The sequence below is a fragment of the Neopsephotus bourkii genome, unplaced genomic scaffold (assembly GCF_033783945.1).
Source record: "Neopsephotus bourkii isolate Nb327-2 ecotype Australia unplaced genomic scaffold, CSIRO-AGI_Nbou_v1 NB_1204, whole genome shotgun sequence".
NCBI lineage: Eukaryota > Metazoa > Chordata > Aves > Psittaciformes > Psittacidae > Neopsephotus > Neopsephotus bourkii.
The window spans coordinates 99,037-126,372 of record NW_026901689.1 but is presented as its reverse complement, the minus strand read 5'-3'; the positions used below and the strand labels follow the sequence as shown (position 1 = coordinate 126,372).

Sequence of the window (27,336 nt, the reverse complement as noted above, 5' to 3'; positions counted from 1 at the left end):
CGGGGGGCGCGGCGGCGAGACCCGGGGAGCTGCACAGGGCGCCGCGGGACCCCGCGACAGGACTGGCGGGGTGGGGCGGGGCCGGGGGCGGGGCCGGCGGCACCGACGCGGAAGCGGCAGGAGCGCTTAGGGCTGCCGCAGGTGGATACCGGTGGCGGGGTGAGGTGACCCGAGGTGCGGGGAGCGGAAGGGACGGAGCTGTGGCAGCAGGCCGGGCAGCCCCGTCCGTGAGCGGGAACGGGCCCGGCCTGTCCACGGCGAGAGGCGGGCCGCCTCCGGGGCCCCCCCCCCCCCCCCCCCCCCCCCCCCCGCCGGCCCTGATCTCTTCTCTCCTTCCCTCCCCGCAGGGATGCTGCTACCCAGCCTCTTCGGACGGCTGAAGGCAGCGGTCGTCGGGGTGGTGCACTTGGGAGCGCTGCCAGGTGAGCGGCGGCGCCCTCGGCAGCGGCACCTGTCAGCCTGGCTGCGGCCCGGGAAAGGGCCTGCTCCCCCGGGAGTATTAGGCCTCCGCCCCAGGCCCCTGATGAAGTACCATAGGTTTGCGCATTCCCCTTTCCAGCATTCCCCTTTTCCAGTAGCAGAGGCAGGAGGCACTCCTGCGTGAGGAGCACAGGCAGCACGGGGTGGTTTTGGTGAGCCGTGTTTGAGGAGGCAATGGTTATAAAATCATACAAAGGGGGTGTTGGGACAGGTAGAGCTCTCGCAGATCCCCTTGACAGGCTGGTGCCCAGAGCTCACCAAGCTCCACATTTTCCCAGAAGCAGGCTCTGGGCAGTATGGCCAGCCTTCCATGAAACCAGACCATGTAACCAAGCTGCCAGAGAGCTCTTCACAGCCCACATTTCAGACTCCGAGTGCCCAGCTTTAGGAGCCCAAGCATCAGAAAAGGCTTTGGAGCTGTTCTTAAGTGAAACTCACTGAAATCTGCAAAATCCATGTGTGTTCATTTCTGCTATGAAACACACCAAAGTTCAGATACAATCAACCTTGCAGAATAGAGTTAAAGATAGCTTTGCATAATTTTAAATTGACTTGTGTTTAGCACAGGTATTCCACAGACCTAGAGATTGGTCTTGCCGTAGGCTATATTGCACGGAACATCACTAATGCAGGGTAGCCTATATATAATAAGTACAGGAATAACAAGCCAAGAGCAGATCGGGTACAATAAGAGATTACAGCAGGTATTTATCAAGTTTGTCAATCACATTTAGGTGCTGAACAGTTACAGCAAACCTGACAAGTTCAGCTAACGAAAGAGTAGCCACTAAGGCACGGCATAAGCAACCTTGCAGCAAGTTTATTCTATTTCTCTCTATTTCAGTGTGCCAATCTCCATAGTTAACCTGAAAGTTGTTGCTGTATGTGGTTTTGGTTTGTGCATGCCTTGAGTAAGCAGCATTACTCTTGCAGGGACACCAAGAAGTTCTCTTCCGTTGACCCAGATCATTGATCAAGCTTGTCAAGAGGCAGAAGTTTACAAGAATGCTGGAGTTGTAAGTTTTGGGTTCCTACTTCCTGTGGCAGCATTTACACAAAGCTGCTTCTTCATAGGTGATATTTTTTAAATTGAGTCTATAATTCAAAGAGTCTTAAAGAACATAGTTTAGGAAGATGCTTAAATCCACATCTTTCATTTCAATATCGTAAGTAGGCATTGATTACAAAACCTAAAATAAGCATCACATGCACCCAAAACAATTGAAAAAGCTTATACTCAAACTGTGTAATTTGAATTGCCTCAGTTGGATTACCATCAGTTTCTAAGAATCAAGTCAATTTAAGGGAGAAAGAAAAAAAGGAACGTTGACTGCAACATGGATAGTTGATGACCTTCTAGGTATCTGGCTGTAGAATCCTTCATTATCCAGTCTGACAAGCCACTGTATTTTTAGCTCTGTGCAGTACTCTGGTTTCATGAAGTCATGGAGGCACGCTGCATACACAGCCGAGGCATTGCATATCTCAGTCACTTGCAGGCTGCAGGATTGCTCCACACTTGTGTTTGTACCAAAACACCACAGATTATTCAGGGAATCCAAACTAAGAGGTAAGCTTAGGAGCTTTTCTGCTGCCCATTAACCTTTCTATTCAAGCCCCTTGACTGGAAGTATGCCAGCTTTGCACATCTGGAAGAGAAGGCCCAAAAAGCCAGTCTCAGTGAGAGGCAAGTCAAAGCAAATATTACTGACTGAATTGCCACTGTACATAAAGTGGAATAGTAATCTTCATTGGTCAACAGATTTTAACATGTACTTTTGGAAGCTCAGATATGTTTTAAACATTTCATTGCACCAGTCTTTGAGTGTACAGTATTATGTACATTTTCTGGCATGGTAAAGTGATGTCCTAACGTCCAATGTTTGAAAAATATCTTAAATGAACAAGTAGCCACTGCTCTGGGCTGTTGTTCCCTGCAAAACTTTAACAACCTGGTTGAAACATTTTTAATGGTGTAAGTTACCATGAGACTTTAGAGACTGAACAAAATTGAATGTAAGAACTTAGTCTAGATTATAGCAGACCAAGGTCACAACGCAAGACAAGTCACATGAAGTAGATTATGGGCAGAGAGAGCTAGCAAATTAGGAAGAATCCTGGGAATTGTTTAAAGGATAAACATCAGTGTGAAAGAATGGTGTTTACATAGTTGGGCTTGTGAATCAGATGGGCAAGTACAAGATGGCCGCCCAGTTAGAATAATCTCATACTACAAATTGTACAGGATGAGTAAATTTTCTTCCTTTTTGTGCCTGTTGACGGAGCAGGTGTGCAACAGCTCTGTATTCTGTACCGAGACTTTATATTTTGACTTTACAGTTACAGTATCATGATGATATGAGGTATAACATGATTTGATTTACATCAGAAGTGGCAAGTACTAGTCTTTGTCTTCCTGTGTTAGAGGAAGTGGTTATACAAGTGATCTGTAATTTATAAAGCCATTGCCTTAAGTTTCAGTGCTTGTTTACCCATTTCTTTACGTACTAATTGCACATCAGAACTTTTATCAGCAAATAGAAAACACTAAGTATACCTAAAGGTAAGGGAGGGTACAGAAGCAGCTACTTTCACTGCTGACATGCACAAAGCTGGAACAGTTTTAAAACAAGCTTTAAAATCCATTCTAACACAGAATTTTAATTTGGGGTTTATACTTTATTGTCTTTTCAAGAGCTGAAATAAATTTTGCTATTCCAGGTCTAACTGGTTTACATTTTTTCTTCCTGCATTGCAGTCTCCGAACTTGAATATCTTTTTAAGCGTAACTCTTGTGTAGGACAGATAAGGTGATTGTAGTCATTTTTCTGCACATTTGGACAAATTCAAGGCTTGAAGTTATGTTTAGTTGATTTGCTGTAGAAGTCACAAGAACATCAGTGTACATTCCACATCAATCTTTGTTCTAACAGTTGTAACAGCAGTATGACAAACAAATCCTTATTAGTGCCATAAAGGTCAGAAATAATCAGGAGAGCATCCATAAATATCAGTATAGCTGCCTAACACATTCTGCAATTTATTTGTTTATTTTTTCATGGTATTTTAAGATAAAAGTAAGTTTTTGTTATAGATACTTTTAGGAATTCCTGGCTTTTAAATAGAGACCACCACTATTCCAGAGTAACTATTCAGCATATGTAATGGAAATATATTTGGGTTTGCCCCTCAGTATCTCAAGTGATCTGCTAAGCTGTCTGTTTTTTCTAGTGAAAGAACAGCTAGAAACTTACAGGTTTTTTCCACAGATGTTTCTAATGACAGTATTTCCAAATCTTTTAGAGGATAAGTAACCATCTTGCCACAACTAGATGTTTACATATTTTCTCAAGTTGCTTGAATTTGTGCTAACATTTACAAATAAAGTATATGGTCTTGCTCAGTCAACATGCATTGCACTTGGATAAATCCTAGTATTTTCAGGAAAAGGTGACTTGTCTGGCACATTAGCATCTTAACATAACAAATATGAAAGATTTGTGATATTACAGCACAGTAATGAAAACAAGTGAGTGCTCAGTTAGGAAGCCATCTGTGCTCAAAATGTATATGCTTTGTACTCATGTGTTGCTAAACAATGAAATTCCCTAGGCAAGATTTTATAAGAAGCAAGCTATGAGGCATTATGATTCCTCCAATTTGTATCTGCTTTTGCTTAAAACAAATGCAAAATGTATATTCAAGTAAACTTTTATTCATTCTGTTCAGTCTCTGATGCTTCTCTGTAGCGAGAAAATAGAGCACAAGTTCCCTCTAATTTCATTGAAATAGATTACTACTAGTTGCTGTAATCTAGCTGTAGCTACTTGAGTAGCTGACATTAAAGACAGTTAGAGATACACAAGTAAAACTATTTCTATTAAAAAAAAAAATCCCCAAATCATAAAGTTATATTGAATTGCAAATATTATGATGCTTCTTACCACACAAAATTTTGGTTTGCTTTTTTTTACCAGTGCTCATCCTCCTGATGCTTCATTTGTCTTTGTAACTGGAATGGGATTTGCTAGTACATGTTTTACATTGATTAAGAAAAAAAAAGTTTCAATTCTATTACTCTTAACTATAATGATAGTTGGGATTCAAATTAGAGTTTAATAACAGTTGAGATAATAATAACATAATATTCTGTTTAATAACATAATAAAGTACTATTTCTGCATAGAAACATGTAGGTAGTTGTAACTTGGATTAGAGAGATTAACATTTCAAATCTTAGCTGTATTACAGTAGAATAAAATAGACAAATACTTCCTATGGTATATCATGGAATCACAGACTGGTTTACATTGGAACTCACCCAGTTCCAACCCTCTGCCACAGGCAGGGACACCTTCCACTAGACCAGGCTGCTCCAAGCCCTGTCCAACCTGGCCTTGAACACTGCCAGGAATGGGGCAGCCACAGCTTCTCTGGGCAACCTGTTCCGGTGTCTCACCACCCTCAGAGGGAAGAATTTCTTTCTAATGTCTAATCTAAATCTCCCTTCTGTCAATTTAAAACCATTCCCTCTTGTCCTGCCACTACCTGCCCTTGTAAAAGTCCCTCTCTAGCTTTCTTGTGGGCCCCTCTAGGTACTGGAAAACTGCTATAAGGTGTCTCCAGAGCCTTCTCTTTAGGCTGAACAAGCCCAGCTTGCTTGTAGGAGCTCTGTCTTCATAAGAGAGGTGCTTCAGCCATTGGATAATATGCAGGAGAATTGCTTAGTAATATATCTAATTATGTCTATTAAAGCAGTAACCTCTTGTTCTAGAGATAGAATTTTCAAAGGAATAGCTACAAAGCTGTGGTGTGACACAGATCATAAATACTTTGCAAAGGCACCCGATTTCCTTCATAAGGAGCACATGACTGTGGTGGTGGGAAAGGCTGTGATTATCTCAGTGTACATCTGAACCTATATAATGATGGGTATAGTGCAAGGTATAGTCCCCTTTTCTTCCTGGAGGAAAGAGTAATTGTTTTAAGTTTGTAAATGTTTGTATTAGTATGCATGTGTTTATAAGTAAGACCTTTCTGTCAAGGGAAACACCAAGATTAAATTTGTCCTAGATAAAAGTTACATTAGGTAGGTACTGAGTTGAAGCTTGTAAGATTGTTATACTTGTGCTTTATAGTGTTGTGACTACATTTGAGTTTTTTCTGCTGTGATGTGTATGAGGCTGAAGTGCTTTAAGAGGTTATTTCTATAAGGGGAATAAAGCTATGGAAATTATTTTTCTATAAAATCAGAGAGCTGTTTAAATGACCTATTTTCTAGTAGATAGCTCTGATACAAGAGGCACTTTGCACACATATGTAGCACTTCAGAAGTCATTCAAAGTAAAAAGAGAATATATTGTTTGAGAAATGTTTATAATGAGGCCATTATATACAAGCAACACTTAAGTAATCGTAATATTCAGTGGAAAAGGAACACAAAAGGTATTTGCTAGAGTTTATCTTTTATTATCCAAGTAAATTCTTCTTTGGAGTGTGTTATACAGTAGCTGTTCCTACGAACTTCTAAACTGTAAGATTAAGTGCCAGGAACTTGAATTCAGCATAGTTGTTTTCTTTCCACCATTTTAATTAGCTGCCTGATAGTAATGAAGTCTGTTTTATATACATATCAATTCAGTAAACACAGAAATCTGTGGTGTTATTTTTAATATAAAATATGAAAGAAAATTCTGAGTTAATGCATCTGTAGTTCAGCTCTCACTATTGCAGAACGTATGTTGTTCTTTTTTTAGTTAAATAAAACATAATATGCAAAAGAACAGAGTCTATTGGATGGTACCAAAAGAATAAGATTTTATTAAAGTAATACCAAAAATATTCACTGTAACCATGGGCCTTGAGGCCATGGGAAGCGACAACTGCTGAAAAGTGAATATAGCAAGTTCAAGGCAAAAGAGAGGAATGTTGGAATCCTCCCATATGCCTGCATTTTGAGCAAGAATTCATATGCACAGTAGCATGGCTTAGGTTTTAAATTAATTTTAGAATGAATTAATTCATTAATCTAATGGAATAATTTGCCTTATGCAAATCCTGTTGAAGTAGTAGCAAGCCACAGAAAGCTCAGTTTCACTGTGGAATTTCTGTGGAATTCTGTGAGCTTGTTCTGCTTTTCCTGCTACTAGCATGGCTCTTCAGGAGCTGAGCGTCTGAAGCCCCATTCCCAGGTGTCTTTCTTCTTGTGTGTCCTATTGAGGTTGATTCTTGACTGCCTGAAAGCAGCTGGTTTGCAGACCCTATCTCCTTGCCCTTTTGATAAGCTTGGAGTTTCATAGATATCCATGTTTTGGTTAAGTCTGCCTAGCAAAGCATACTTAAGCCAAGCACCAAGGGCTTCTAGATCCTGTGGTCTCAAGAAAAATACCTGGGTTTGAGGAATTATTACATTTTTTTTGTTTTGTTTTGCTAAAATATGATAGGTTTAGATCAATCTTTTTGCCAAATAGTGCTACTGACCAACTTTGCATTCTTGCTTAGACTGACCTAATTAATTTTTGTACAGAGGACAAAAGGCCAAGGGGTTTCTCTTTCTGTTGGTACCACAAAGGATTTGGTAACTGCACTTGAGTTTCAACAACACTTGGTCAGTTCAGGTTTGTTGGAACAGTTGTAACCTCATTCCACAGGAACAAACTAAAAGGTTGTGATTTTTTTTTTTTTCCTTTTTTTTTTTCCAACTTCTGAAAATGCTGTGAGTTTTCTGAGGACTGGTTGTCATCTTTGTTGTATTGGCTACCTTCCATCACAGGTAGAGAAGTGTGGATGTTAGACTATACATTGAATTGGACATACAAACAAAATCAGATGTTTTGATTAGATATCATATCTCGTTTTCCTTTGCCTAGTTGAGGTTTTCTGGGACTGGAATTCTGTAATACAATATGCTGATGAAGAGTAACAAATAGTGCATAAGTCTAACGTTGGGTGCTCAGATTGGTTTTTTCATTATCGATTGGGTCCTTTTGTTTTTAAGGTAGCATGCATTTGGGTGTTTAAATACTCAGCTGTAAGCCATTTGTTAAAGGTGGCTGAATGCTTGCACTGAATGCATGTGGGTCGTGTGCTCGGTCTGGCAGTGCTGTTCCACCAATGACTTCCACTCTGCTGTTCTCATCCTCCATGTTAGGTGTTTATTTATCATGTCTGTAGCTCACTTGGTAATTCAGCCATTAAATGCTGACTGCATTTTATATACTGTCTTATCTTTTACTGCCAAAGAGCTTCTACACTGCAACAAAGATTAAAGAAGTGTTACATATGAAAGTTTTTTAAAATAGAAATCTTCCCCCACTCCCCCTTCCTGATTCTCTATGTTATTGTTAACCAGACTTCTTTCTCTAATCTCTAGTTGGTTTGCTTTGGGGTTTTTTTGGGTTTTTTTCTAAAACATTGTTCTTTCTATTTTGGCTCAGTTACAATATCTTTGAAATGTAAAGCTCTCATTTTAAAGGATTAAGATATGTGATAGAACTCCAGAGAGCATGAAATTTGTTTTCTATATGTACAGTTAATCTATTAGATTTTTTTTATATTTAGATTGAAGCTGGTGAGAAATGTCTAGCTTCTTTTAACATCCTCTCTGCAAATGCAGAACATCAGACTTGAAATATATTTTAAGGCTTTACTTTTGTTATTAGTCCTTGACAAAATTATATATGACTTGCAGTTGTTGAAAACTTTCTGGTATATACTATACAATGATTGGAAAAGTACAGGATATTAAATAAATCACATAAATTATATCTGTAGAGTATTTTTTAATCACTCCATTGTTTGCTAAGAGTATGTTTGTGTGGAGTGAGCTGTGTAGTAGATAATAAGTAGCAGTAGCTTCACGTAATTCCTAATCTGGAATGAGAGAAATGTCTATAGTTAAAACCATAGTATTAGGAACACTGCAAATAGATTCAGTAATAGTCAAACAAAAAAATCCTTTATTTACCAAAAATAACACATTTTTTGACATTAATTTAATTGGAAATTGCCTTGATTATCTCTGCATCCTCCATTGTCCAAACATATTCAATATCCTATATTCCATTCAGATAATTGAAGTTTGGCTTTACACTATTTTTAATGAGGTATAAGGTTTAACTCATTCGCCTATAGTTCACATTTTAGGATGGATCAAAAGAAACCAAATTGATGAATGTATAATTAAAATCACATTTATTTGTTTTCATGATTTCCCTGCAAATACCATGCTGTTGATGAAAGTACTTTTAAGAGTGGTAATATGCATCAATACAATTTACTGTAGATAATCCTTCCTTTGAAGGAAAACCTTTAAATTCCTGTGTCTTTTAATACAGAACAGCATAATGGTAAACTAGCCATGTTTTTTAAGGTCCTTTTTTCCAGTTTAATCATATTTCTTTATAATAATCTCTCCAGGATGGCTTGATAGTAGAAAACATGCATGATCTTCCTTACACGGTGCGTCCTGGGCCTGAAGTAACTGCAGCGATGACAGTCATTAGTGCTGCAGTGAGACGAGCCTGCCCCCATCTAGCACTGGGTGCCCAGATCCTGTGTGCTGCAAATCAACAGGCGATAGCAGTTGCTCTTGCTGCAGGTAATAGAAATGACTCGTCAGTTATTACTGTTGTTTGCTATGGCATTTACTCTGTGCAAATTGTGTATTGTACTAACATAGATACCATGAAAAATGAGACATGAAAAGCTCACTGTACCCTGAAAAAGCAGAAATTAGGTTTTGAGAAAAATGCCTGCTTGATTATAATCGATGGTACTTGGGCACTTCTTCAGTTGGAGGCAGCTAAAAATCCCAAGGCCACTGCTACAGCTTACTAGGTGAAACCTGTCTAAATATAATGATTAGTTTAAACCCACTCATGTCTAAAAGCCACCTTTGATGTAACTCTGTTTACTTCAGTGAAGTTATATTTAAGGATCAATTTAACCCACTGTGGATAAGCATCCTGTATCAGCATCTGATTATATATTGTTGTTACTACTGTTATCCATTAAAACTAAGTTTTCATTGCCTTTTTTTTAAATGAATGGATGGAATTAAGCTTTTATGTAATAACAAAGAATTGAGTGTATAGCTAGCCAAACTACTTAAAATTAAATTACGTTTGGGAACATTAAATATAAATTAATCTATGTTTATTGCATGAATCCTAGACTTGCTAATCTTTGTGCTCCTGCTGCTTGCTGAAGCAGTTTTAGTTATTTGTAACATTCCATGATTTAAAGATATGGAGTCTGTTTTAATATGGAAGGCTTTGTACTATGTAAGTTGCTGCTTTCAAGGTATTCAGCCAGTTGAGAAACTGACAAAACCAAGTATTTATTGCTGCAGTAAAACCTACATAAAAACCTAAAGCAAAAATGCTAACAAATCCAGTTTTAATTTTTAGGAATTGTATGCATGTAGAATATTTGAGGTACAGAGGCATTTGCAAAAATATTTACACATTTTTAAAAGCAATAGTCTAACCATTAGTGAGCTTTGTTTCCTTTTAGGAGCAAAACTGATCACTAAATAAGGTAAATAGTGTGGGAACAATGTATTTTTCTTACTTCTCAGCAATTATTAATGAAGGAGAGAATGCCTGGAAAGCTTGAGGTTTGCTCAGCTCTGCTGCTGTTCTGCGCTATTTGCTCTGTAACTGCAGAACACCACTAGGAAAGGCCTGTGTTGAATGCATTGCACTTCTCTAAAAACGACTGTCTCGAGTTCACTGAGCAGGAAAGCAAAAAAGAAAAGAAAATCACTTTAAGCAAAATGGTATTAAACTGAGTGCTGCTTTGTAGGTAGCAAATCTTTGACTAGTTGTTCTGTAGCAGCTTAGTAGTGACTTTAATGTCAACACAGTTATAATAGGTGGCTATTAATCATAGAATCGTAGAACAGTTAGGGTTGGAAAGGACCTTAAGATCACCAAGTTCCAGCCCCCCTGCCATGGGCAGGGACACCATGTCACCCAAGGCTCTGTCCAACCTGGCCTTGAACACCACCAGGGATGGAGCATTCACAACTTCCCTGGGCAACCCATGCCAGTGCCTCACCACCCTAACAGTAAAGAATTTCTTCCTTATATCATCTAAACCTCCCCTGTTTAAGTTTGAACCCATTACCCCTTCCTTGTCCTGTCACTACAGTTCCTAATGAAGAGTCCCTCCCCAGCATCCCTATAGGCCCCCTTCAGATACTGGAAGGCTGCTATGAGGTCTTCATGCAGCCTTCTCTTCTCCAGGCTGAACAGCCCCAACTTTCTCAGCCTGTCTTCATACAGGAGGTGCTCCAGTTCCCTGATCATTCTCATGGCCCTCCTCTGGACTTGTTCCAACAGATCCATGTCCTCTTTATGTTGAGGACACCAGAACTGTACACAATACTCCAAGTGAGGTCTCACGAGAGCAGAGTAGAGGGGCAAGATCACCTCCTTCGACCTGCTGGTCACGCTCCTTTTGATGCAGCCCAGGATACGGTTGGCTTTCTGGGCTGCAAGCGCACACTGAAGCCGGCTCATGTTAATTTTTTCATCAACTGACACCCCCAAGTCCTTCTCCGCAGGGATGCTCTGAATCTCTTCTCTGCCCAACCTGTATCTGTGCCCTAAAGTAAAGTAAGCCCTGCATGCTTTCACTAGAAAAAATGCTTGAAGGTGGTTTAGCTAAAAAAAACCTATGTGAAGGTAATGATATTATTTTGTAAAGGGGAAAGATACAGCATTACTAGAAGAAGCTCAACATCAGCAACATGTGGTTAAGCTAATAAACCTGTTGAGGATAGCCAAATAGTAATAGATGAAATTACTGAATTTTCCTAGCATATTGACAAGGTACTGCATAAATGTGAAAATAACAGTAATACATCAGGAGATGAGGCAACTGAGAAGGCTGAGAGATTTTATTTATTTATTTTGGTTCTTTAGGAGGCATTTATTTATTCAACTAGCACCTAAAGGAAGGAATGCCAGCAAAAACATGTTTCTGCTGGGTTCTTCAGAGGTATGGGGCAATGACAGGAAAATAGAGGGAGATCTTGAGAAAAAGAAGACTGCTGTGTCTCTACTCTTCTAAGGAGCAAGAAATTTCTCATGTAATCAAATAACAACTGTCCAGCCAAAACATTTGTTGCCGACAACCTTTCTACTACAGAAGGTTGTTTCAGACTCCAGTGCTACACACACTGGAGTCCAGCACACTGGAGTTCAGCACATCAACTCCAGCACAGGGGGTCAAGGATGCAGTTGCCCAAGGGAATCAATCTGCTGGGCCATGGTTCCTCCAGGCCTGGACCTCACTGCAGGGCGTTGTTGTGTCTGTTGTGTTGTTTTCCCTTCTGACTTCAAGAGGCTATGTTGGAAGCTGTCTGTTCATAAGGGTAAGTATGGCAACATTAGGCCACCCAAAATTTAGTGTCATTATATTTACAAATAGTGGGGGAGAGCCATGCCACACCTTCCTTAATATTAAAGTCCTCTGCCACTCAACTTTTCACTCTTCTAATGTAAACATTTTAATTTAAAATACGCTGTCACTATGGAGCCATAGACCACAAAACATGGAGACAACACAGAATAGTACAGTTTTGTATTGATATTTTTTACTGGAACCCCCCTTAATCTCAAATACTTATTCTCAGAAAAAAAACAACACTACTTAATACTTTATTTTAATGACATCCTCCAAAGCCTGTATTATCTTCCTTATTTCCTAAAATGCTCTTTGTGGAGAAGCAAGTCAGAATTTGTTTGTACAGTTACTTTTCAATTGGTTCATTATTAACAGGTGTTCCATGTGGTTTTTAGAGGTGTATAATTTCCTGTTTGTAGTTTCTGATTTAATTAACTACATCTGCTTGAAACAGAATGATGTATATAAGCAGGTTCTGTGAGCGTTTGTAGAGGAGATAAAAGTAGAAATGCTCCCTTATTTATTTTTGTTTGGTGGATATTACTTATCAGTTCTCAGTGCTCAGAAATGGCCACAATATATTCACTGAGTCTGGGTCAGATTTAGGCACAGTGTTTGGTTTTTCTTTCTTATTTATCAGTGTGTCTTGTTTCTTGCAATTAACCATTGTGTTGTTTACCTGGGCTCCTTTTGTTTGCTTCATATTAGAGCGGATTGTTGTGTCTAAAGCAACTGCCCACGAACCTTCAAGCTGATATCTGTGTTTTCTTTTGCATTAGTGAAATGTTTTCTTGGCTCTAAACTACCGATGTAGGCCTTTGTGAACGAGGTGCCAAGCCTTTCTAGTACAGGGAGTATATGCTGGTGATACTCCCTTTATTATTTTGCACATTCTGCATGCTCTCCATTACCAACATGTAGCAGTGATTAAGAAGAAATAGATAACTGCCCCATCATTAATCTAATAAAGACAAAGTTAATGGTGAGAAGAAGGATTTGAAGAAAAATTGCCATTGCAGAATATTGGCCTGGCCATCTGCTGATCTTCCAGGCATAAAACAGTCCCCTGGACTGTATTTCCGTAGTGATGCACATGAACACTCATATTCCATTACCCCTCCCTACTTGACTGTGGAGATTCAGAGCTTCAGTCTGGGTCTTGGGAGCAAGGACTTTAGGGTCTGCTGTAGGGTGCAGCTTCCTTACACCTGGGTGAGCCTGTGTTATACTTTGCATGAGTCAGGGCTCAGTTTGTAAGTTTTATCTTCTCTGATCTTATAAATCTAGAATAGCTCAGTACAAAGGGACTTAATCATCTAGTTCAACTGGATCTCCATCTGTCTGTGAAACTGCCCTTTTCTCCTTTAAGAATCGTGTTACTGAAATACCAGTTCTGAATTAGTCTTCATCAATGATAATGACACAGTTGATAGCTGATTAGTGAGACTTATATCAGAAGATATCCCAGGTACCCAGGTATCTCCATGACTTTTATAAATAGAGTTTTGCTGTCTGAGACTGTTGCTTTCCCTCACCCACCAGCAGATATCCTGCATGGGAATTCATGTGCTGCAGCTCATGATACTGTTTAAAGTGGAATAGAATTGGACAGAATTGTATACTGCTTTTTTTTTGTTTTTCTTTTTAACTACCACTGCTGGTTAATTCTTTCCATCATTGTCACAACTCAAAAATATTTGTCCATGTCAGATAAGCAGGCTGGAGCACCTCCTGCATGAAGACAGCCTGAGAAAGTTGGGACTCTTCAGCCTGGAGAAGAGAAGCTGCATGGAGACCTCATAGCAGCCTTCCAGTATCTGCAGAGGGCCTATGAGGATGCCAGAGAGGGACTCTTAGTCAGGGACTGTAGCAATAGAACAAGGGGAAATGGGTTTAAACTTAATCAGGGAAAGTCCAGGCTAGATATAAGGGAGAAGTTCTTTGCTGTGAGGGTGGTGAGGCACTGGTACAGGTTGCCAAAAGAACTGGCAGTGTTTAAGGCCAGATTGGACAGAGCCTTGGGTGAGATGGTCTAGGTGAGGTGTCCCTGCCCATGGCAGGAGGGGTTGGAACTTGATGATCTTAAGATCCTTTCCAGTCCTAACTGTTCTATGATTAGTAATGCTGTGGTGGCACGGAGGCAGCAAAATTGAGAACTTCAGCATTCATGTGCATTCCTGGGAGCATCTGTGGGTGCCATGGCGCAATGCTGAGCATGAAAGGAGCTGCTGCAAGACTATGTCCTGAGTAGCAAAGGGTCTTCATGGCATGGAGACTGTGTGCCTTTAGCATCAATAGCAGCCAAAGTTGATACTCCTCTGAGTTTCCATTTTCAGCATAGAATTAGTCTTTCCAATTCTTTTTGCATTAGGAAGGTAAGAAGAGCTGGGAGCCAAGATTTACTGCACCTATAAAACAAGATACCACCAGTAAAGTTAACCTGCAGCATCTTGCCTTTGTGTAAAGGCAAATATGTTTGCCTGAAGTCCAAATTTCAACAGCAACCAGGAGCAGAGGCTGGATTCCATCTTTGTGAAATAGTACATCCTTGGTCTCAGCTCCTTTTGACTTTACAGCTGAAGAGAAGAAACATACCTGAGAAAGTGCTTCTCAGTGGCTGCATCCAATTCACTGTCCTGGGCTGTTAAAATGCAGTAACATACACATTTGCAGCACTTAAGGTGGATGTTTCTTCCATCAGCTCCATCTTGCAGTATTTTCTTACCCAGCAAGAGAAGTGTTTCAGTCTATCTTTTTTGCAAGAGAAGTGTTTCATCTTTTTTTTTTTTTTTCCCTTTAAATCATAAATTATCATAGGAAGGAAAATAAAAAAGAAGAAATAAAGCTTTTCTCTACAGGTAGACCTTCACAGCTGTTTAGGTAAAGGTGTTTAAATATGACTAAATTAAGTGGACTAACACTAACTTGTGAAAGAGAGACAAACTTTAGTTCTTTGAGCAGGCCCTGCAGCAGCTAGTTATTTGATTTACATGTTCTTAATACAGTCTTGAAGTTCTGTTTATTAGGTTTCATTGGAAATTTCCTGTTTTTGTTTTCCAGTGAGATGAAAAAATTGCTTTGTTCCCACATAAGTCAGAAATAGGACTGTCTGTTAACTATTCAATGGCTGTTACTTTTCAACTTGCCAAATGTGAAAGTAAACAATAGTATCATTCTCACAATTTTATAAGCATAAAAATGAATTCATTAATGGGATTTGATTATGGCTTCACAGGATAATAATTTGGTACCTGTACCTATTACATTTGGTTAAAGTTTGTATTCTCATAGCCTCCAAAAACCCAGATAAAGAGTACAGCCTTGTTAAACTATGTAAACAATCCTAATGTTTAGCAGAAAGTATTAAATTTCCAAGTTAAGGGAAAACAAACCAAACATCACCAAACAACATGTAAGCAGTGACTTCAGTAAATGAAGTTACTCTGTGAATAGCCCGTTCTGAGTTAGACGTCGATTGCTGTGAAAATGTAACATATCTCTAGAGTCGTCAACAGTCTTATGATTAGAGAAGTCATTTTATATAGCTCTGAACTGTGCTGCACAGTGCAGTATCTATAGAAATAGAACCTATAGCTTGCTTTCCTAGATGCAGAAATCTCAGTCTAGCTATTTGCAGTGTGTTTATTACCCAACATCTACTAGCACTTGTAACTATACTTGTGGTACACTCTTGTCTTTGGATCCTGATAGTTATCCATGCCTTTCACTCACTAGTCTCAAGGCACAGGACAGCTTGCATTTGATTTGGCATCCATCTGTGATGTTTCTTGTTAGCTTGATGTTTCTTCTCTGTGTTGCTAAGCAATACAGGCTCTTCTCTATAAGGCATAGGCTTCTGTTTCTGCAACTTCAGGGCTTTTGGAATGAAACTGAAATTATAAAATAAACAGGCACCTTATCATTTGGTAAATACATTTTAAAGATCGTTTATGTTTGTATTCGAAATGTGCTAAAGTGAGGCCTCTGTTGCCGAAGCAGTTCTCTGGTGGGTGGGATTGCATTCTTGATGGCTGCTTTCACATGCATTCATTTCCTTGGGATGATGTCAGCTCTAATTAAATGTGCAGCTGACTCCAAAGCTGGAGAAGCAGCAGAGCTTCAGAAGGGCTTGGAAGAAACCTCTAAAGCATACTGGAAGAACAGCAAAAGACAAGATGAATGCAGAGCTTTTACTCATGTGCTAAGTGATAGGTGAAATAAACTCAAGGCTATGAAAGACTGGAGAAAAGAGGGGAATACAAGAAGGGAGTCAGAATTCAGTCGTGGTGCCTCACAGCTGTGGGCTTGCTACACTGGCCCAAGGCTTCAGGATTTCAACACAGCAATATTTCAAGGCTGTGTCCCTGAGCATAGATGAATGGCCTGTGAAGTCATTGCTATTCGTAATCTTCCTTTTTGGTAACCATTCCACAAAACCTTCCTGGCGCAAAAAATTAGTTTAATATGGTGAAAACCATAGACATGGTAGAGTTGATGGTTGGAGTAGAGCGGAAAATGTTTCAGTCTTGCCAAACCTTATCTTTTTGTACCTTTGGCAGAGCTCTAGTAATTTGTTGATGTGGTGCTGTGTAGATAAAACAAGATACATTCAGATGGAGATTGCATATAATGTATATAATAATATAGGCTGTGTTTCTTGCCTATTTTCCTAAAGAAAGAAGACACTGCTATTCCTCTCTGCCCATATCCTTGATGCTTTTTGACCTGGTGAGCAACTTGAGGTGTATTTAGTGAAATAGATGTTGGGAAGGAAATAATACAGTGAAAGAGTATCTGGAAAGAGAGACCCAAGTTAATGACTCTTTTGGAGAGAAGACGCATCACTGAGATTGAAGAGCTGTGTTTTGACCTACCTGCTTCTTTGTTGGCACATGCCCACACAGCAAGAAGCAGGTCCTATCCAACCCTAACTGTTCTATTATTCTATGACAGGGTGTGCAGCTAGCTCTTCTCAGAGACAAACTGATAAGGGCAGGGAAAGAGAAGGGAAATGAGGGGGGTAGGTGGTCTCTGTGCAGGAGGGTGAGAGTTGAAGGCAGTAAGATGGAAAGAAGTTGGAGATAATATAGGCGAAAATAAAAACTGTAAAATTTAAATATGTGGAAAAGCAAGGTTGATTTGTCCTAGAGCTTATGGAACAACTTGCATTAGGATTAGATAAGAAGGGCAGTCAGGTTGGGTTTTGTTTGGGTTTAGAATTTTTGTTTTTCAGGCTTCAGTTTTAGCTAAGATACTGCTAATCGTGTGTTTTTCAGGTCTTGATTTTATCCGTGCTGAAGGGTTTGTGTTTTCTCATGTTGCTGATGAAGGGATTATAAATGCCTGTGCAGGTAACCTGCTACGATACAGAAAACAAGTTGGAGCAGAGAACATTCAGATTTTTGCTGATATTAAAAAGAAACACAGGTAAAACCAAGCAATATTTTATGTAAATATTAATGTAATAATGATTTTATTTTTCTAAATTTTTGCTCTTTTTTATGCTTATTTAGTGTCAGGAAAGTTAATGATATAGGGAGAACTTTATTGATCAAGCAAGGTCTTGCAATGCTATTAGGGTCATTATGTGCTATTTTGTTTAAAAATTAATGTGCACCTGTTAGCTCCATTTGCTGCATCTGTGAAGTTTGCCATTGTTTAACCTTCAAGATTTATAAATGCAGACTGAAAAAAGTTCTGCATCTGGTATTAGCTGAGATTTTGTATACTTGGCTGTTACGTTTAAACAAATACTCTTTCTGCAGGCTAGGCATACAAGGTTGTTTTTAGTTATGCAAGCAGTTGCCATATAAAAGCATCCGAATCATAATATTATGGCATTTTAAAAGAGCCGTTCTCCTTTTTCTCCTTCCTGCCAATAATACTGGTTTCTTCTACTTAAATCAGCGCTGTCTATGTATGGATTATATTCTGTGATTATCAAACAGAAAGAACTTATGACAGATGAATCCAGTTTCTTTTCTGCTGATACTTTATCATAACTGTCACCTGGTACTTTCAGCTATTTAGATGTCACTCTTTGTGTTGTTTTTTTTTTCTCTCAGAAGAACTGCTCAAGTGTTATGTATTATACATGCTAAATAACCTAATTAAAATGTTTGTGTGTAGTATGTGTGTAATCATGAGAATAACCAAGTCTGGAAGATCTTAAAAGCCTTATATACAGGTAATAAATTTCAAAGTAGAATGGAAACAATGCAGAGTGGCCAAATTAAGCTCTTACAGTCCTTTCAGAGTGGTTTCTAATGATTTATATATATAAAGATATATGTATATATGAATAAAAATACACTGCATTAGAATTTTTTCTAAAAAAAAACCCTGATACCATCATATGACTTTGTCTTGACAATTGATGAATTGATATTTGGATTATACTTCTATTGTTCAAAGGGTTTGCTTTTGAACAAAGGAAAATATGTTTTTGTTTCAGGCAGATTCATAAGCTGAAAATGGAATGTTAAAGTACATGTTGGTTGAGCTTTCCAATGTAGAAACGTGTTACATCTACCCTCCATGTGCTAGTCTTAGGGTGCCTTAAGCCTCATTTCAATCTCATTGTATGTATTTGTTACTTAAGCCTGCCTTTCTCCAGCTGCAGAAAGGGAGTTAGTGTACTTCCTTTCCCATCCAGCACACTGCACATATATGCTGCCTTTGAATATGGCCGGAGCGTGACTCCCCCCAGGTGTTGTCCATCCAGGCAGATCCAGGAAAGAGGTTGTCTCCAGCACGCTAGTCAGTGCAGCATATCAGCCATGGCCGCTGTTTTCTACTTAAATGTAGATACTGAAACAACAAAGTCAGCTGTTGAACCAGCAATGGCTGGACTTCTTACAAAGTTTAGAACTGTTTAAATTAAAAGCTGCTTTTGCTATAGGTTTCATACAAAGTGCATCACCCATATAATGAAGACTGCTGTTGAAAAGCTAGGTTGCAGGTAATTGGTGTTTGCAACTAGTGTGTAAGATGATTCCTGTGATTATATCGTAGGTAATAACTATACTTGCTGTTAGTTAGTAAAATGGAGGGTGTTAATTCTGTTCTAGCAACAGAATCTGATTTATGAACGACTGCACATCTATAAATCCCACTTGAAGTCAGAGCTGTGTGTGCTCAACACTTCTGAAATACAGGTGCTCAACATGTAAGCAACTGTCTCAATTGACACTTGGTAGTTCACACTCAGCAATCACTCTTTAGAGACAGGAGACCCAGAACAATAGACAGATCAATTACGATTCCCTGATGGAAAAGGTTGGGTTTTTTCTTGTTCATGTTGTGATGTTACTTCCTAGTTTAAAACAGTATGCTTACCCTCTCTCACAAAGCTTGCCTTTGGTTGTTCTGACAGTAGGAAAGATAAAGAAATACAGTTAGACTGAACATTCAACAAGGTGGATAACAAACGTGTGCCAACAGTAACCACAGGGTATGTTCATGCTGTTGACAGTGCTCACGCTCTGACGGCGGATGTCAGTGTGGCCCAGACCGCTTCGGCTGCTGAGCTCTTCCTGGCTGATGGGGTTATACTGACTGGCACAGCGACTGGACTGCCCGCAGATCCCCAGGAGCTGAAAGGTGAGAGCTGTCAGACAAAGGTAAAACAATGGGCAGCAAATCTAGATTAATGTAGAAAGAAATCTATATATCTGCTGTTCCTTAAGGGATTAAAAAAAAAAAAAAAAGAGGCAAGAAAAAAACCTCTCACTGTTGGGTTTGATTTGATACAGCAGAAATTATGTAATTGAGGCGCTGTTCAGATTGGCTGTCTTGGGGTTCTAAACAACAATTTGTTGGGATGAAAATGAGGATTATTTCAAGCCTTTGTAACACTGAATGATTCCGAGGCTTATATAGGAAGAAAATATTAAAAATGTCCACAAAACCATGTGAAAAAATCCCACAACTTTTCATTTCTAACAAGTCTTCATACAAGAAAAAGCTTCATTATAGCCCTATTAGAAAACTACCTAACTATAAATCTTTCCATTGAAGAATAAGGCATTTTTATCTTTCACAATGGAAATTCAAGTCCTGAAAGAAAAGGAGAATTTCGATAAGGCAACATTCTGATCAGTAATACGAAGGGAAGTACTGCTTGAAAGATTTCAGAAAGAGTACAGGTTCACTGGTAGATACACAGATATTACATTAAAATACTTTTTAAATGGTGTGGACTTTTTCTCAAGGGAGGGTCATTCGACCCAAGTTGTTACCCTTTCCAAAGTGTTACAAGTTTCTTCACATTTTTCTATTGGCATAAGTTTGAGCTGTTATAAAATTGGATTGCTCCCATGCTGGAATTAAAGTTCTGTCATGGTGGCATTTAATTTTCATCACTAATTTTAATTTAATCTCTTGAATTCGAGGGTCTCTCTACATAAAATAGAACGTGTAATTTATTAATTTTTTTTAGGGTTTATTTTTGCTGACACGCTTTAACTTGTCATGTTTTGAAGTTCTAGTGAAGAGTGTATTGTAGTCAACTTTTGTTCACTGATCAGCGTGAAAAACATACTTTACTTGCCACAGATACCTGGGCCTCAGGTATTATCTTCTGAAATAACATGAAGTTATTTAGTGTTTTCATGATTTTTGTCTATATCATATGTGCTTAACAGCATTTAAAATGAATGTTAAACTTGTCAAAATGGATTCTTATTTCACACATTAAACTTTTTGCCAGATAATGCGTTATAAATGGCTATGCTTCAGTCACCAATGTTAAAATGATGGGTTGGTGTGAACACTGAGCTCTTGAATTAGTTGAGTCTTTTGGTATAGAAGACTAGAAATGATACGTGAAACAGGTGACCCAAAAGCTAGGCCTATTTTAGAGACTGCAAAATTTCCTTGATCATAAGCTTCACCACTGTCTGCAATTAATGCTCCCATCACTCTCCATGCAGATTAAATAATTTTAAAATATATTGTATAATTCTTAGGACAAAATCCTAGGTTAAACTCTGCTTTCACATATGCATGTGCAACAGCCATTCATTTCCTGCATCAAAGAGCAAAACCTGACCTCCAGGCCCAAAGTTTTTTTATCACAGGATGCCAAACAAATAGCACCCTGGCTTCTGCTTTTCTTCTATGTGAATAAACATGTCAGTCTGTCCTGCTCTCTTTGTGGGTCCAAAGAACAAAATGAATCAGAGTTGGCAGTTGTAATGAAATACACACATTAATTTTGTGTTTGGATTTGTGCTATGAAAACAAGAGTCTGAAGATCATGGGTTTATTTTAACTTAGGTCACAGCACTCTGGATGTTAGCAGACCCTCTCATGAGAACGATGTTGGCTCAAAACAATTAAGAGAAGAACTCAAAAATCAGTATTCCGGGGTATAAGGAAATGACAAATTAGGCATAACTATGTCAGCAGATTCTTAAAAGGAATCAGATCTGCAGTCTACAAAGCTGGTGTTGATGTGAGTGAAATTTTGCTTTTCACGAATTTATGCAGCTCTGGAAGTGCTGTGTTACGATGATACACACAATTGGGCACCTTTCATCACACTGCAAAGCATCTCTTGAAAGCAGAACCAAGAGACAGATGAGATTTTTGTCATGTCTTCTTTTCAGCTTTGTTGTGCATTAATATAAGAGTGGTTTTGCCTTTGTGTCTTTGTGTTGAATTGACTGATTTGTGATGGGGTGGGGGAAATGAGTGTTTCCCTGTCAAACCACCAAACTGTGTTAAGTAGGATTTTGTTTGTAGCTTGTGTCACTGCCTTTTTATAGGCAACCATCAGTATTGCCCCATGCAGAGACTGGCAGGGCCCAAGGCATACCAGGGCACTAGTAGTTGATGCAGTACAAGGTCTAAAAATCGGACTTCACATTATTAAGGAGCAGGAATTATAGCTGAGCATTTTTTAGGTACAATTAATTAATAAACCATATTTTCATTCAAGAGGTTATAGAAGTTTGTTCCAGTTTCTACCTTTTGAAACATTCTTTGGTTGGAGTGTGGTAATCTATCACATTTTCTCTTTGGATCCAACTGCAGAAATACGTGCTTTGCATCCAGTCTGTATTTTAAGTGACTAAATCTTTGCATAACGACTGCTTAGTTGTCTCTTTAAACAAAGCAAATGGCCTCAACTGAGTAACCAGTGGCAAACAGGGTACAGTAAGAAATTCAGCAACTGGCTGTGACTGTCACCTCCTTAGTTATTGCTCATAAAAGGGTTATCGAGGCTGATTCACCCTCTCACCTTCTGATGATGCACTTAGGTAAAAATAGAGGCTGCTGCCTTTGTGGTACTCTTGAAATAAACAAGACATGTGAGACTGATCAGAGCTTTTTGTAAGCCACACATTTAATAACAGTCATTTGAATTAAAAAAAAATGTGTTTCAGTGGAGCATTACCATAAACATAGTGTTGTGTACGGTACAGTGATTACTGCATATGAAAGAGCTGTTAAAAGAGGAGTAGTCAAGCAAGTTATTGGCACAGTGGTGCTTATTTTTACACTGCTCTTCACCACTGTTTTCAAGCTAGGAGCATTTGGCCTTTATTTCATGTAACTTGTGCGTACCATAGTTAAATTCTTTCATTGTGCTTTGCAACCCAGCACTACTTTATTTGAATTTATTAGAGACGTGTCTGCTAATGTATTGTCACAAGAAAGAGCGCAGTGCCCTCTAGTTACAGTTTACTGAAACAGAGAAACATGCAAGTTCTGTAAACTTTAGGATCTTGTTACTGTAGCATCAAAAAATTGTCTCCTTCTCTCTTTGTGTAAAAAAAAAAAATAATATATATATATACATATATATACACTCAGGAAAAGAAAGGCAAGAAAGCTGAAAGATTTAAATCTCTGTGTTTAGAGACATCTTGACAGTGACTGAACACTGCCATACAAAAGCATATCAAACTGCTGTTGCTTTCTTTTCTTTTACAAGTTAGAATTTGTATTAACCCAGCCAACAGACAAATCACCTTGTACTAATCAACTTCAGGCCTTGATGTGCTTGGAAATGACGTAGAAGTACCATCTGTAGCATACTTAATTAGGTACCCCAGTCTCATTGCAGACTGAGCACTCCCATTGCTGTTCCTCACATCATCACTCTGAATAAACCTGCAGCTCAGGAGGTGTGTGTGGACTCCATGTGTCATGTATGGATGACAGCAGGAGTTGGATACCTTGCTGCTTTGGAAAGCTTTGGGGGTTTTGTGGTTTCACAACAGTCTCAGGTTTTGCTGGGTTTTCCTCTCCGCTAGGACTACACAACTGTCTTACACCCAGGTGATCATGGTCTGTTTAATTATTTGGCTCTTAATTTTTCCTGGCAATATGAAATAATTATCAAATGACTACTGCTAATGTGCCTTATGCACTTGTCCTAAAAACAAATGTTGACTTGGAATGCAATTCCCTTAGGAAGACAGTATACAAGCACTGCTGCACACACCTTTGGTCAGTTGTAGAACCTTACTTATGGATTGGCAGCTATGTAAAGCAAATGTGATGCTTCCAAGAGCACATAGATACTATATAGGTATTGTGATTTTTCTAGAACAGGATTTCAGTAATCATACTGTAAATAACAAAAATTTAATTATTTTGTTCCTGTAAGCAGGATGACTATAAGGATAAAAAATATGCATAAAAATAACTGAAGTTCTAATTATATATGCATGATCCATCTGATTTATTTAAAATTTTCAATAAGGACTGCGTAGAATGGTTTTATTTTTGTGTTGAAATATTTGTAAGAAGGAGTTATTGTTCCTACATGGAAAAATGGTAGGTCATGTGACCTAAAAAGAGATTCAAGAGCATTTTAATTGATCCCCTTTCTTCAGTTAAGTAGGAAGGTGATAAATAATTAGTCTTCCCTGAAGCATAATTAATAAGTAAGGCTGCTGATGAAACTTCATTTAAACAAAGTGTTTTGAAGCAGACTCTTACATGTTGGATATGTTCTTACCTCAATCTCTGACCATCTTATATCAGTTTATCACCCATTAAGGTAATTCATATGTGTTTAAAGGTCAGAAATAATGCCTCACATTTCTCTAAGGGATGAAGCATCCAGTCCCAGAAGTAACTCTGAGGATGGTCAGTTTGAAATGAGAGGATGAGAAGGATGTTAAGTAATTCTTGGACTGGGATATTTTTTTAATTTTTATTTCTTTTTCCAGGGCTAGTACTGACCCAAGTTCTGCAGAAAATACTCTTAAATAACTTCTATCTATGGGGAACTTTTCCATGCTTAAAGCAGCCATCTCCTTTTGGTTTTGTTCTAAAAAATGGGAACTGTGGTAGCTGAGCCATAGATCCATTTCCTCACATCCAGCTCTGCTGGAATGTATGCATTTTACAGTGAACCATGCACTGGAATCCACCGTGTGTGTGAGGGATGAAGGGGTTCTGTTTGATATTTTGTTTATTTCTCCTTTTGGAGCCAGGTAAAGGGACAGATGATAAAGTAACACATGTTGTATACAGAAAACAACAAGGGCTTTTTTGTTCTATTGCCATTGCCAGAGAGAAAAGTAGTCTTTATCAGTATTATATTTTGCTTTCTGGAGCTATCAGTGTAGTCTATATGACTGCTGCTTGCTTTCCTACTTTTGAGTCCCTGAAATTTATCATGAAGTAGAGGACACATTCCTTTTCCCTGTGAATAAGGCTGCTCTTGTCTCTTCACTGAAGATCTACTATTTGTCAACGTAGCATAAATTCAGTAACGATACCTGGCAGAAATACACACCAGTCCAATTACCATTACTGTGATTTAAACTGATGACGGAAGGATTGTAATAAGCACAGCTCTGCTGAGTAGTTCTGCCACTGTAATGTTCTCACCAGACTTGCAAGAAAGAATCTGAGTTGATATGACAAATCAAAACAAGAATGGCATCCTGTTCTTGTAGCTGTATTTTGATTACTTCATGGGAAGACTGTGGAGGGGATGACATGTCTTAAGGTAAGGGAAATGGAGAACAATGTTGAGACTCCACATGGAGCATAGTAGCCCACACAGTCATTCCAGTATATTCCAGTGCGTACTTTGTCAAGGCAATAGATATGGTTTGCCTGGAATCTATACTGAGTGCTACTGCAACCTGGTAGTAAACAATAGCTCCTGTCTGTGTAGGTGTAGTACCTCAAGCACAATGGAGCCTCTAAGCATGAGAGTAACAATCACAGTAAGTAAAAGTGCTGTGCAAAAACTTCCTGCATCTGGCATGTCTTCCTACCAGGGATGTGGAGTAAAGATGAATTAGTGAGGGGACTATAGTAAAATGCAGTACATTCTCTGCCAGCCAATTCAACTTAATCTTGGTTAAATCTTGTTCCTTGAGAATAAAGAGGCGTATAGTTATGGTATCAAGACCCAACTTTTGTATCTTACAAAATAGTGAGAACTAAAGGAGTTTTTTTTTTTCTAGAGAAGTTGTTTCATTCTATAGAAGTAGTACAAAATACTGTGATCACTGTTTTCTTGATCCTCAACTTTATTGTTGAAAAACTGTGTAAAGTCTTGGTAGAGTTCCAAAGACGGACTTAACTCTAATTTTGGTTTTCTTCTTTTCAGAGGTTAAAGATACTGTGAAGATTCCTGTGCTAGTTGGGTCTGGAGTGACTCTAGAGAACGTGATGACTTACTTGGATGCAAATGCTCTAATAATTGGTTCGTATTTCAAGAAAGAAGGCTATTGGGCAAATGCTGTTGATGCTGACCGAGTAAAGAAATTTATGGAACATATACGTAAACTTAGAGAATGAAATTGTCAGTAAGCAGTATTTCTGTATGTGTGTGTATAAATCTATTATGATACATCATACAAAATTGAAGCACAAATGTGTGGTTGAAGGGCTAATAACTTGAAATGAAAACAATCATCATCTCCATAACTAGCTGAGAAACATGGTGGCACTTACAATAAACTTGTGCTCTGAGATATGCTTCTAGGCAGCACATTTCTGTGGCACTCAAAGCCAGCGTTAACACAAAACCAGCTCTCTGAAGGCTTGTGTAATGTATTCTCTCCTATAAGTAAAATGCTATGGAGTTTAAGAATTTGTAGTAAATACCCATCACAGGTGAGCTGAGTTTTGTTTTGCTTGTGAGTACAATAGAATGCCCTTAGTTTACAGGTAAGAGTATTGTAAATTGGACAAGTTAATTACTCTTTCAGTTTCCCCATCGGTAAAATGATGATAATAGAACCTGCGTCACATGGGGGTTGTAAGACATAATAAATGAACGAATGCACAGCTCTTTCATCTCTTCAAATGAAGGGCTCTTTTAAAGTTCAAGATCTTTTTGTTGTTTTTTTTTCATTAGAATTGTGCACTTATTACAAAAATGTAGTAATTGTATCCCATATAAAAATTTAGGATAATTGGGAAATTGATTTACTTACAATACTTATTAGGTAGTAAATGTAAATATTTAATTACATTTTAAGTAGAGTTGGAATTTAGTCAGAAGGTTTTCACAAAAAATGGAAATTTTAATAAAGGTTTATTGTTATTTTTCGACAAGCTCCTACAGCTTGTACCTCTCCAGACTAGTATTAGTGATGTTAAAACCTGCCAGGTTCCCTCCAGTACACAAAGTGTAATTATGATGGAAACCTTTCTACCAAAGCTGACAGCTAAACACAGATTTTTATTTTTTCCTGTAAAATGTAGAGGGAAAATATTACAGTCTTACTATGTGTGTTGTGAGAGGTTCCCCTTGAATTTGATCTTTTAGCTATATGGAAGTTTAAAAGAACCCAAAGAACAGCAGTAATCTTCAAATAGTCAGCTGAAAACTACAACCAGTACACTGCTAAGGATTGTTCTGTGACAATAATTATCTTTAAAGAAACTGATTACAGTTGCCAAAAGTCACATTCATCACTGTGTGAAAATATAATGTGTTGCCAGCATCTTTCTTGAATTGTTTTTTACTCATTCACATCCAAAAAATCAGAAGTGAATGGAACTCAAATGGGTTTTCATCTGCATAAAAGGGGTGATGAGAACTCCTTCAATGCTGTATGCAAGGTCTAAATGGAGTAATGTTAGATGTAGTAAGACAAAAAACCCTCATGAGTTGGTGTAACGCTCATTACATGCAATTAACAGTGTAGACAGCACTTCCACTGTCAGGATTTCTTTTACCATACCTCTGTGTAACACTTATGAAAGGAAGAGGACGTATTTTTGGTCTGTATTGTTACATGTGAATGGTAAGTGCAGAATTTAGGGAACAGAAGCAGAGGAAAGCAGATTCTAAAGCCTCGAAATGTGACTGATGGCCAACTCTTTATCATTCTTTGTGCTGAAAGTATTTGTCTAGCAGCTTTAAGCTTCTGCTTGCCTGTTTCACACAGATGCTGTAAGTTGAATTTGACCTTTTGTTCAGAAAGTGTTTGAATACTTAATGTAAAAATA

General features: G+C 38.5%; 1 protein-coding gene across 4 annotated transcripts; it reads left to right on the top strand.

Moving 5' to 3' along the window:
* The first annotated feature begins 66 nt into the window (after nt 1–66).
* On the top strand, nt 67–26,921 carry LOC133218154 (uncharacterized protein F13E9.13, mitochondrial-like). 4 transcript variants are annotated; one of them, XM_061364295.1, is made up of 7 exons: nt 67–141; nt 348–422; nt 1,414–1,496; nt 8,899–9,079; nt 17,172–17,322; nt 19,370–19,497; nt 25,484–26,921. In XM_061364295.1, exons 2-7 carry the CDS (start codon nt 350–352, stop codon nt 25,672–25,674), a joined length of 807 nt encoding a protein of 268 aa, XP_061220279.1. In that variant the 5' UTR covers nt 67–141; nt 348–349; the 3' UTR covers nt 25,675–26,921. The 4 variants fall into 4 exon arrangements, with proteins under 4 accessions (XP_061220279.1, XP_061220283.1, XP_061220280.1 ...); XM_061364299.1 differs by having other exon boundaries at nt 19,370–19,517; nt 25,484–25,645; XM_061364296.1 differs by having other exon boundaries at nt 137–159.
* Nucleotides 26,922–27,336: the final 415 nt, after the last annotated feature.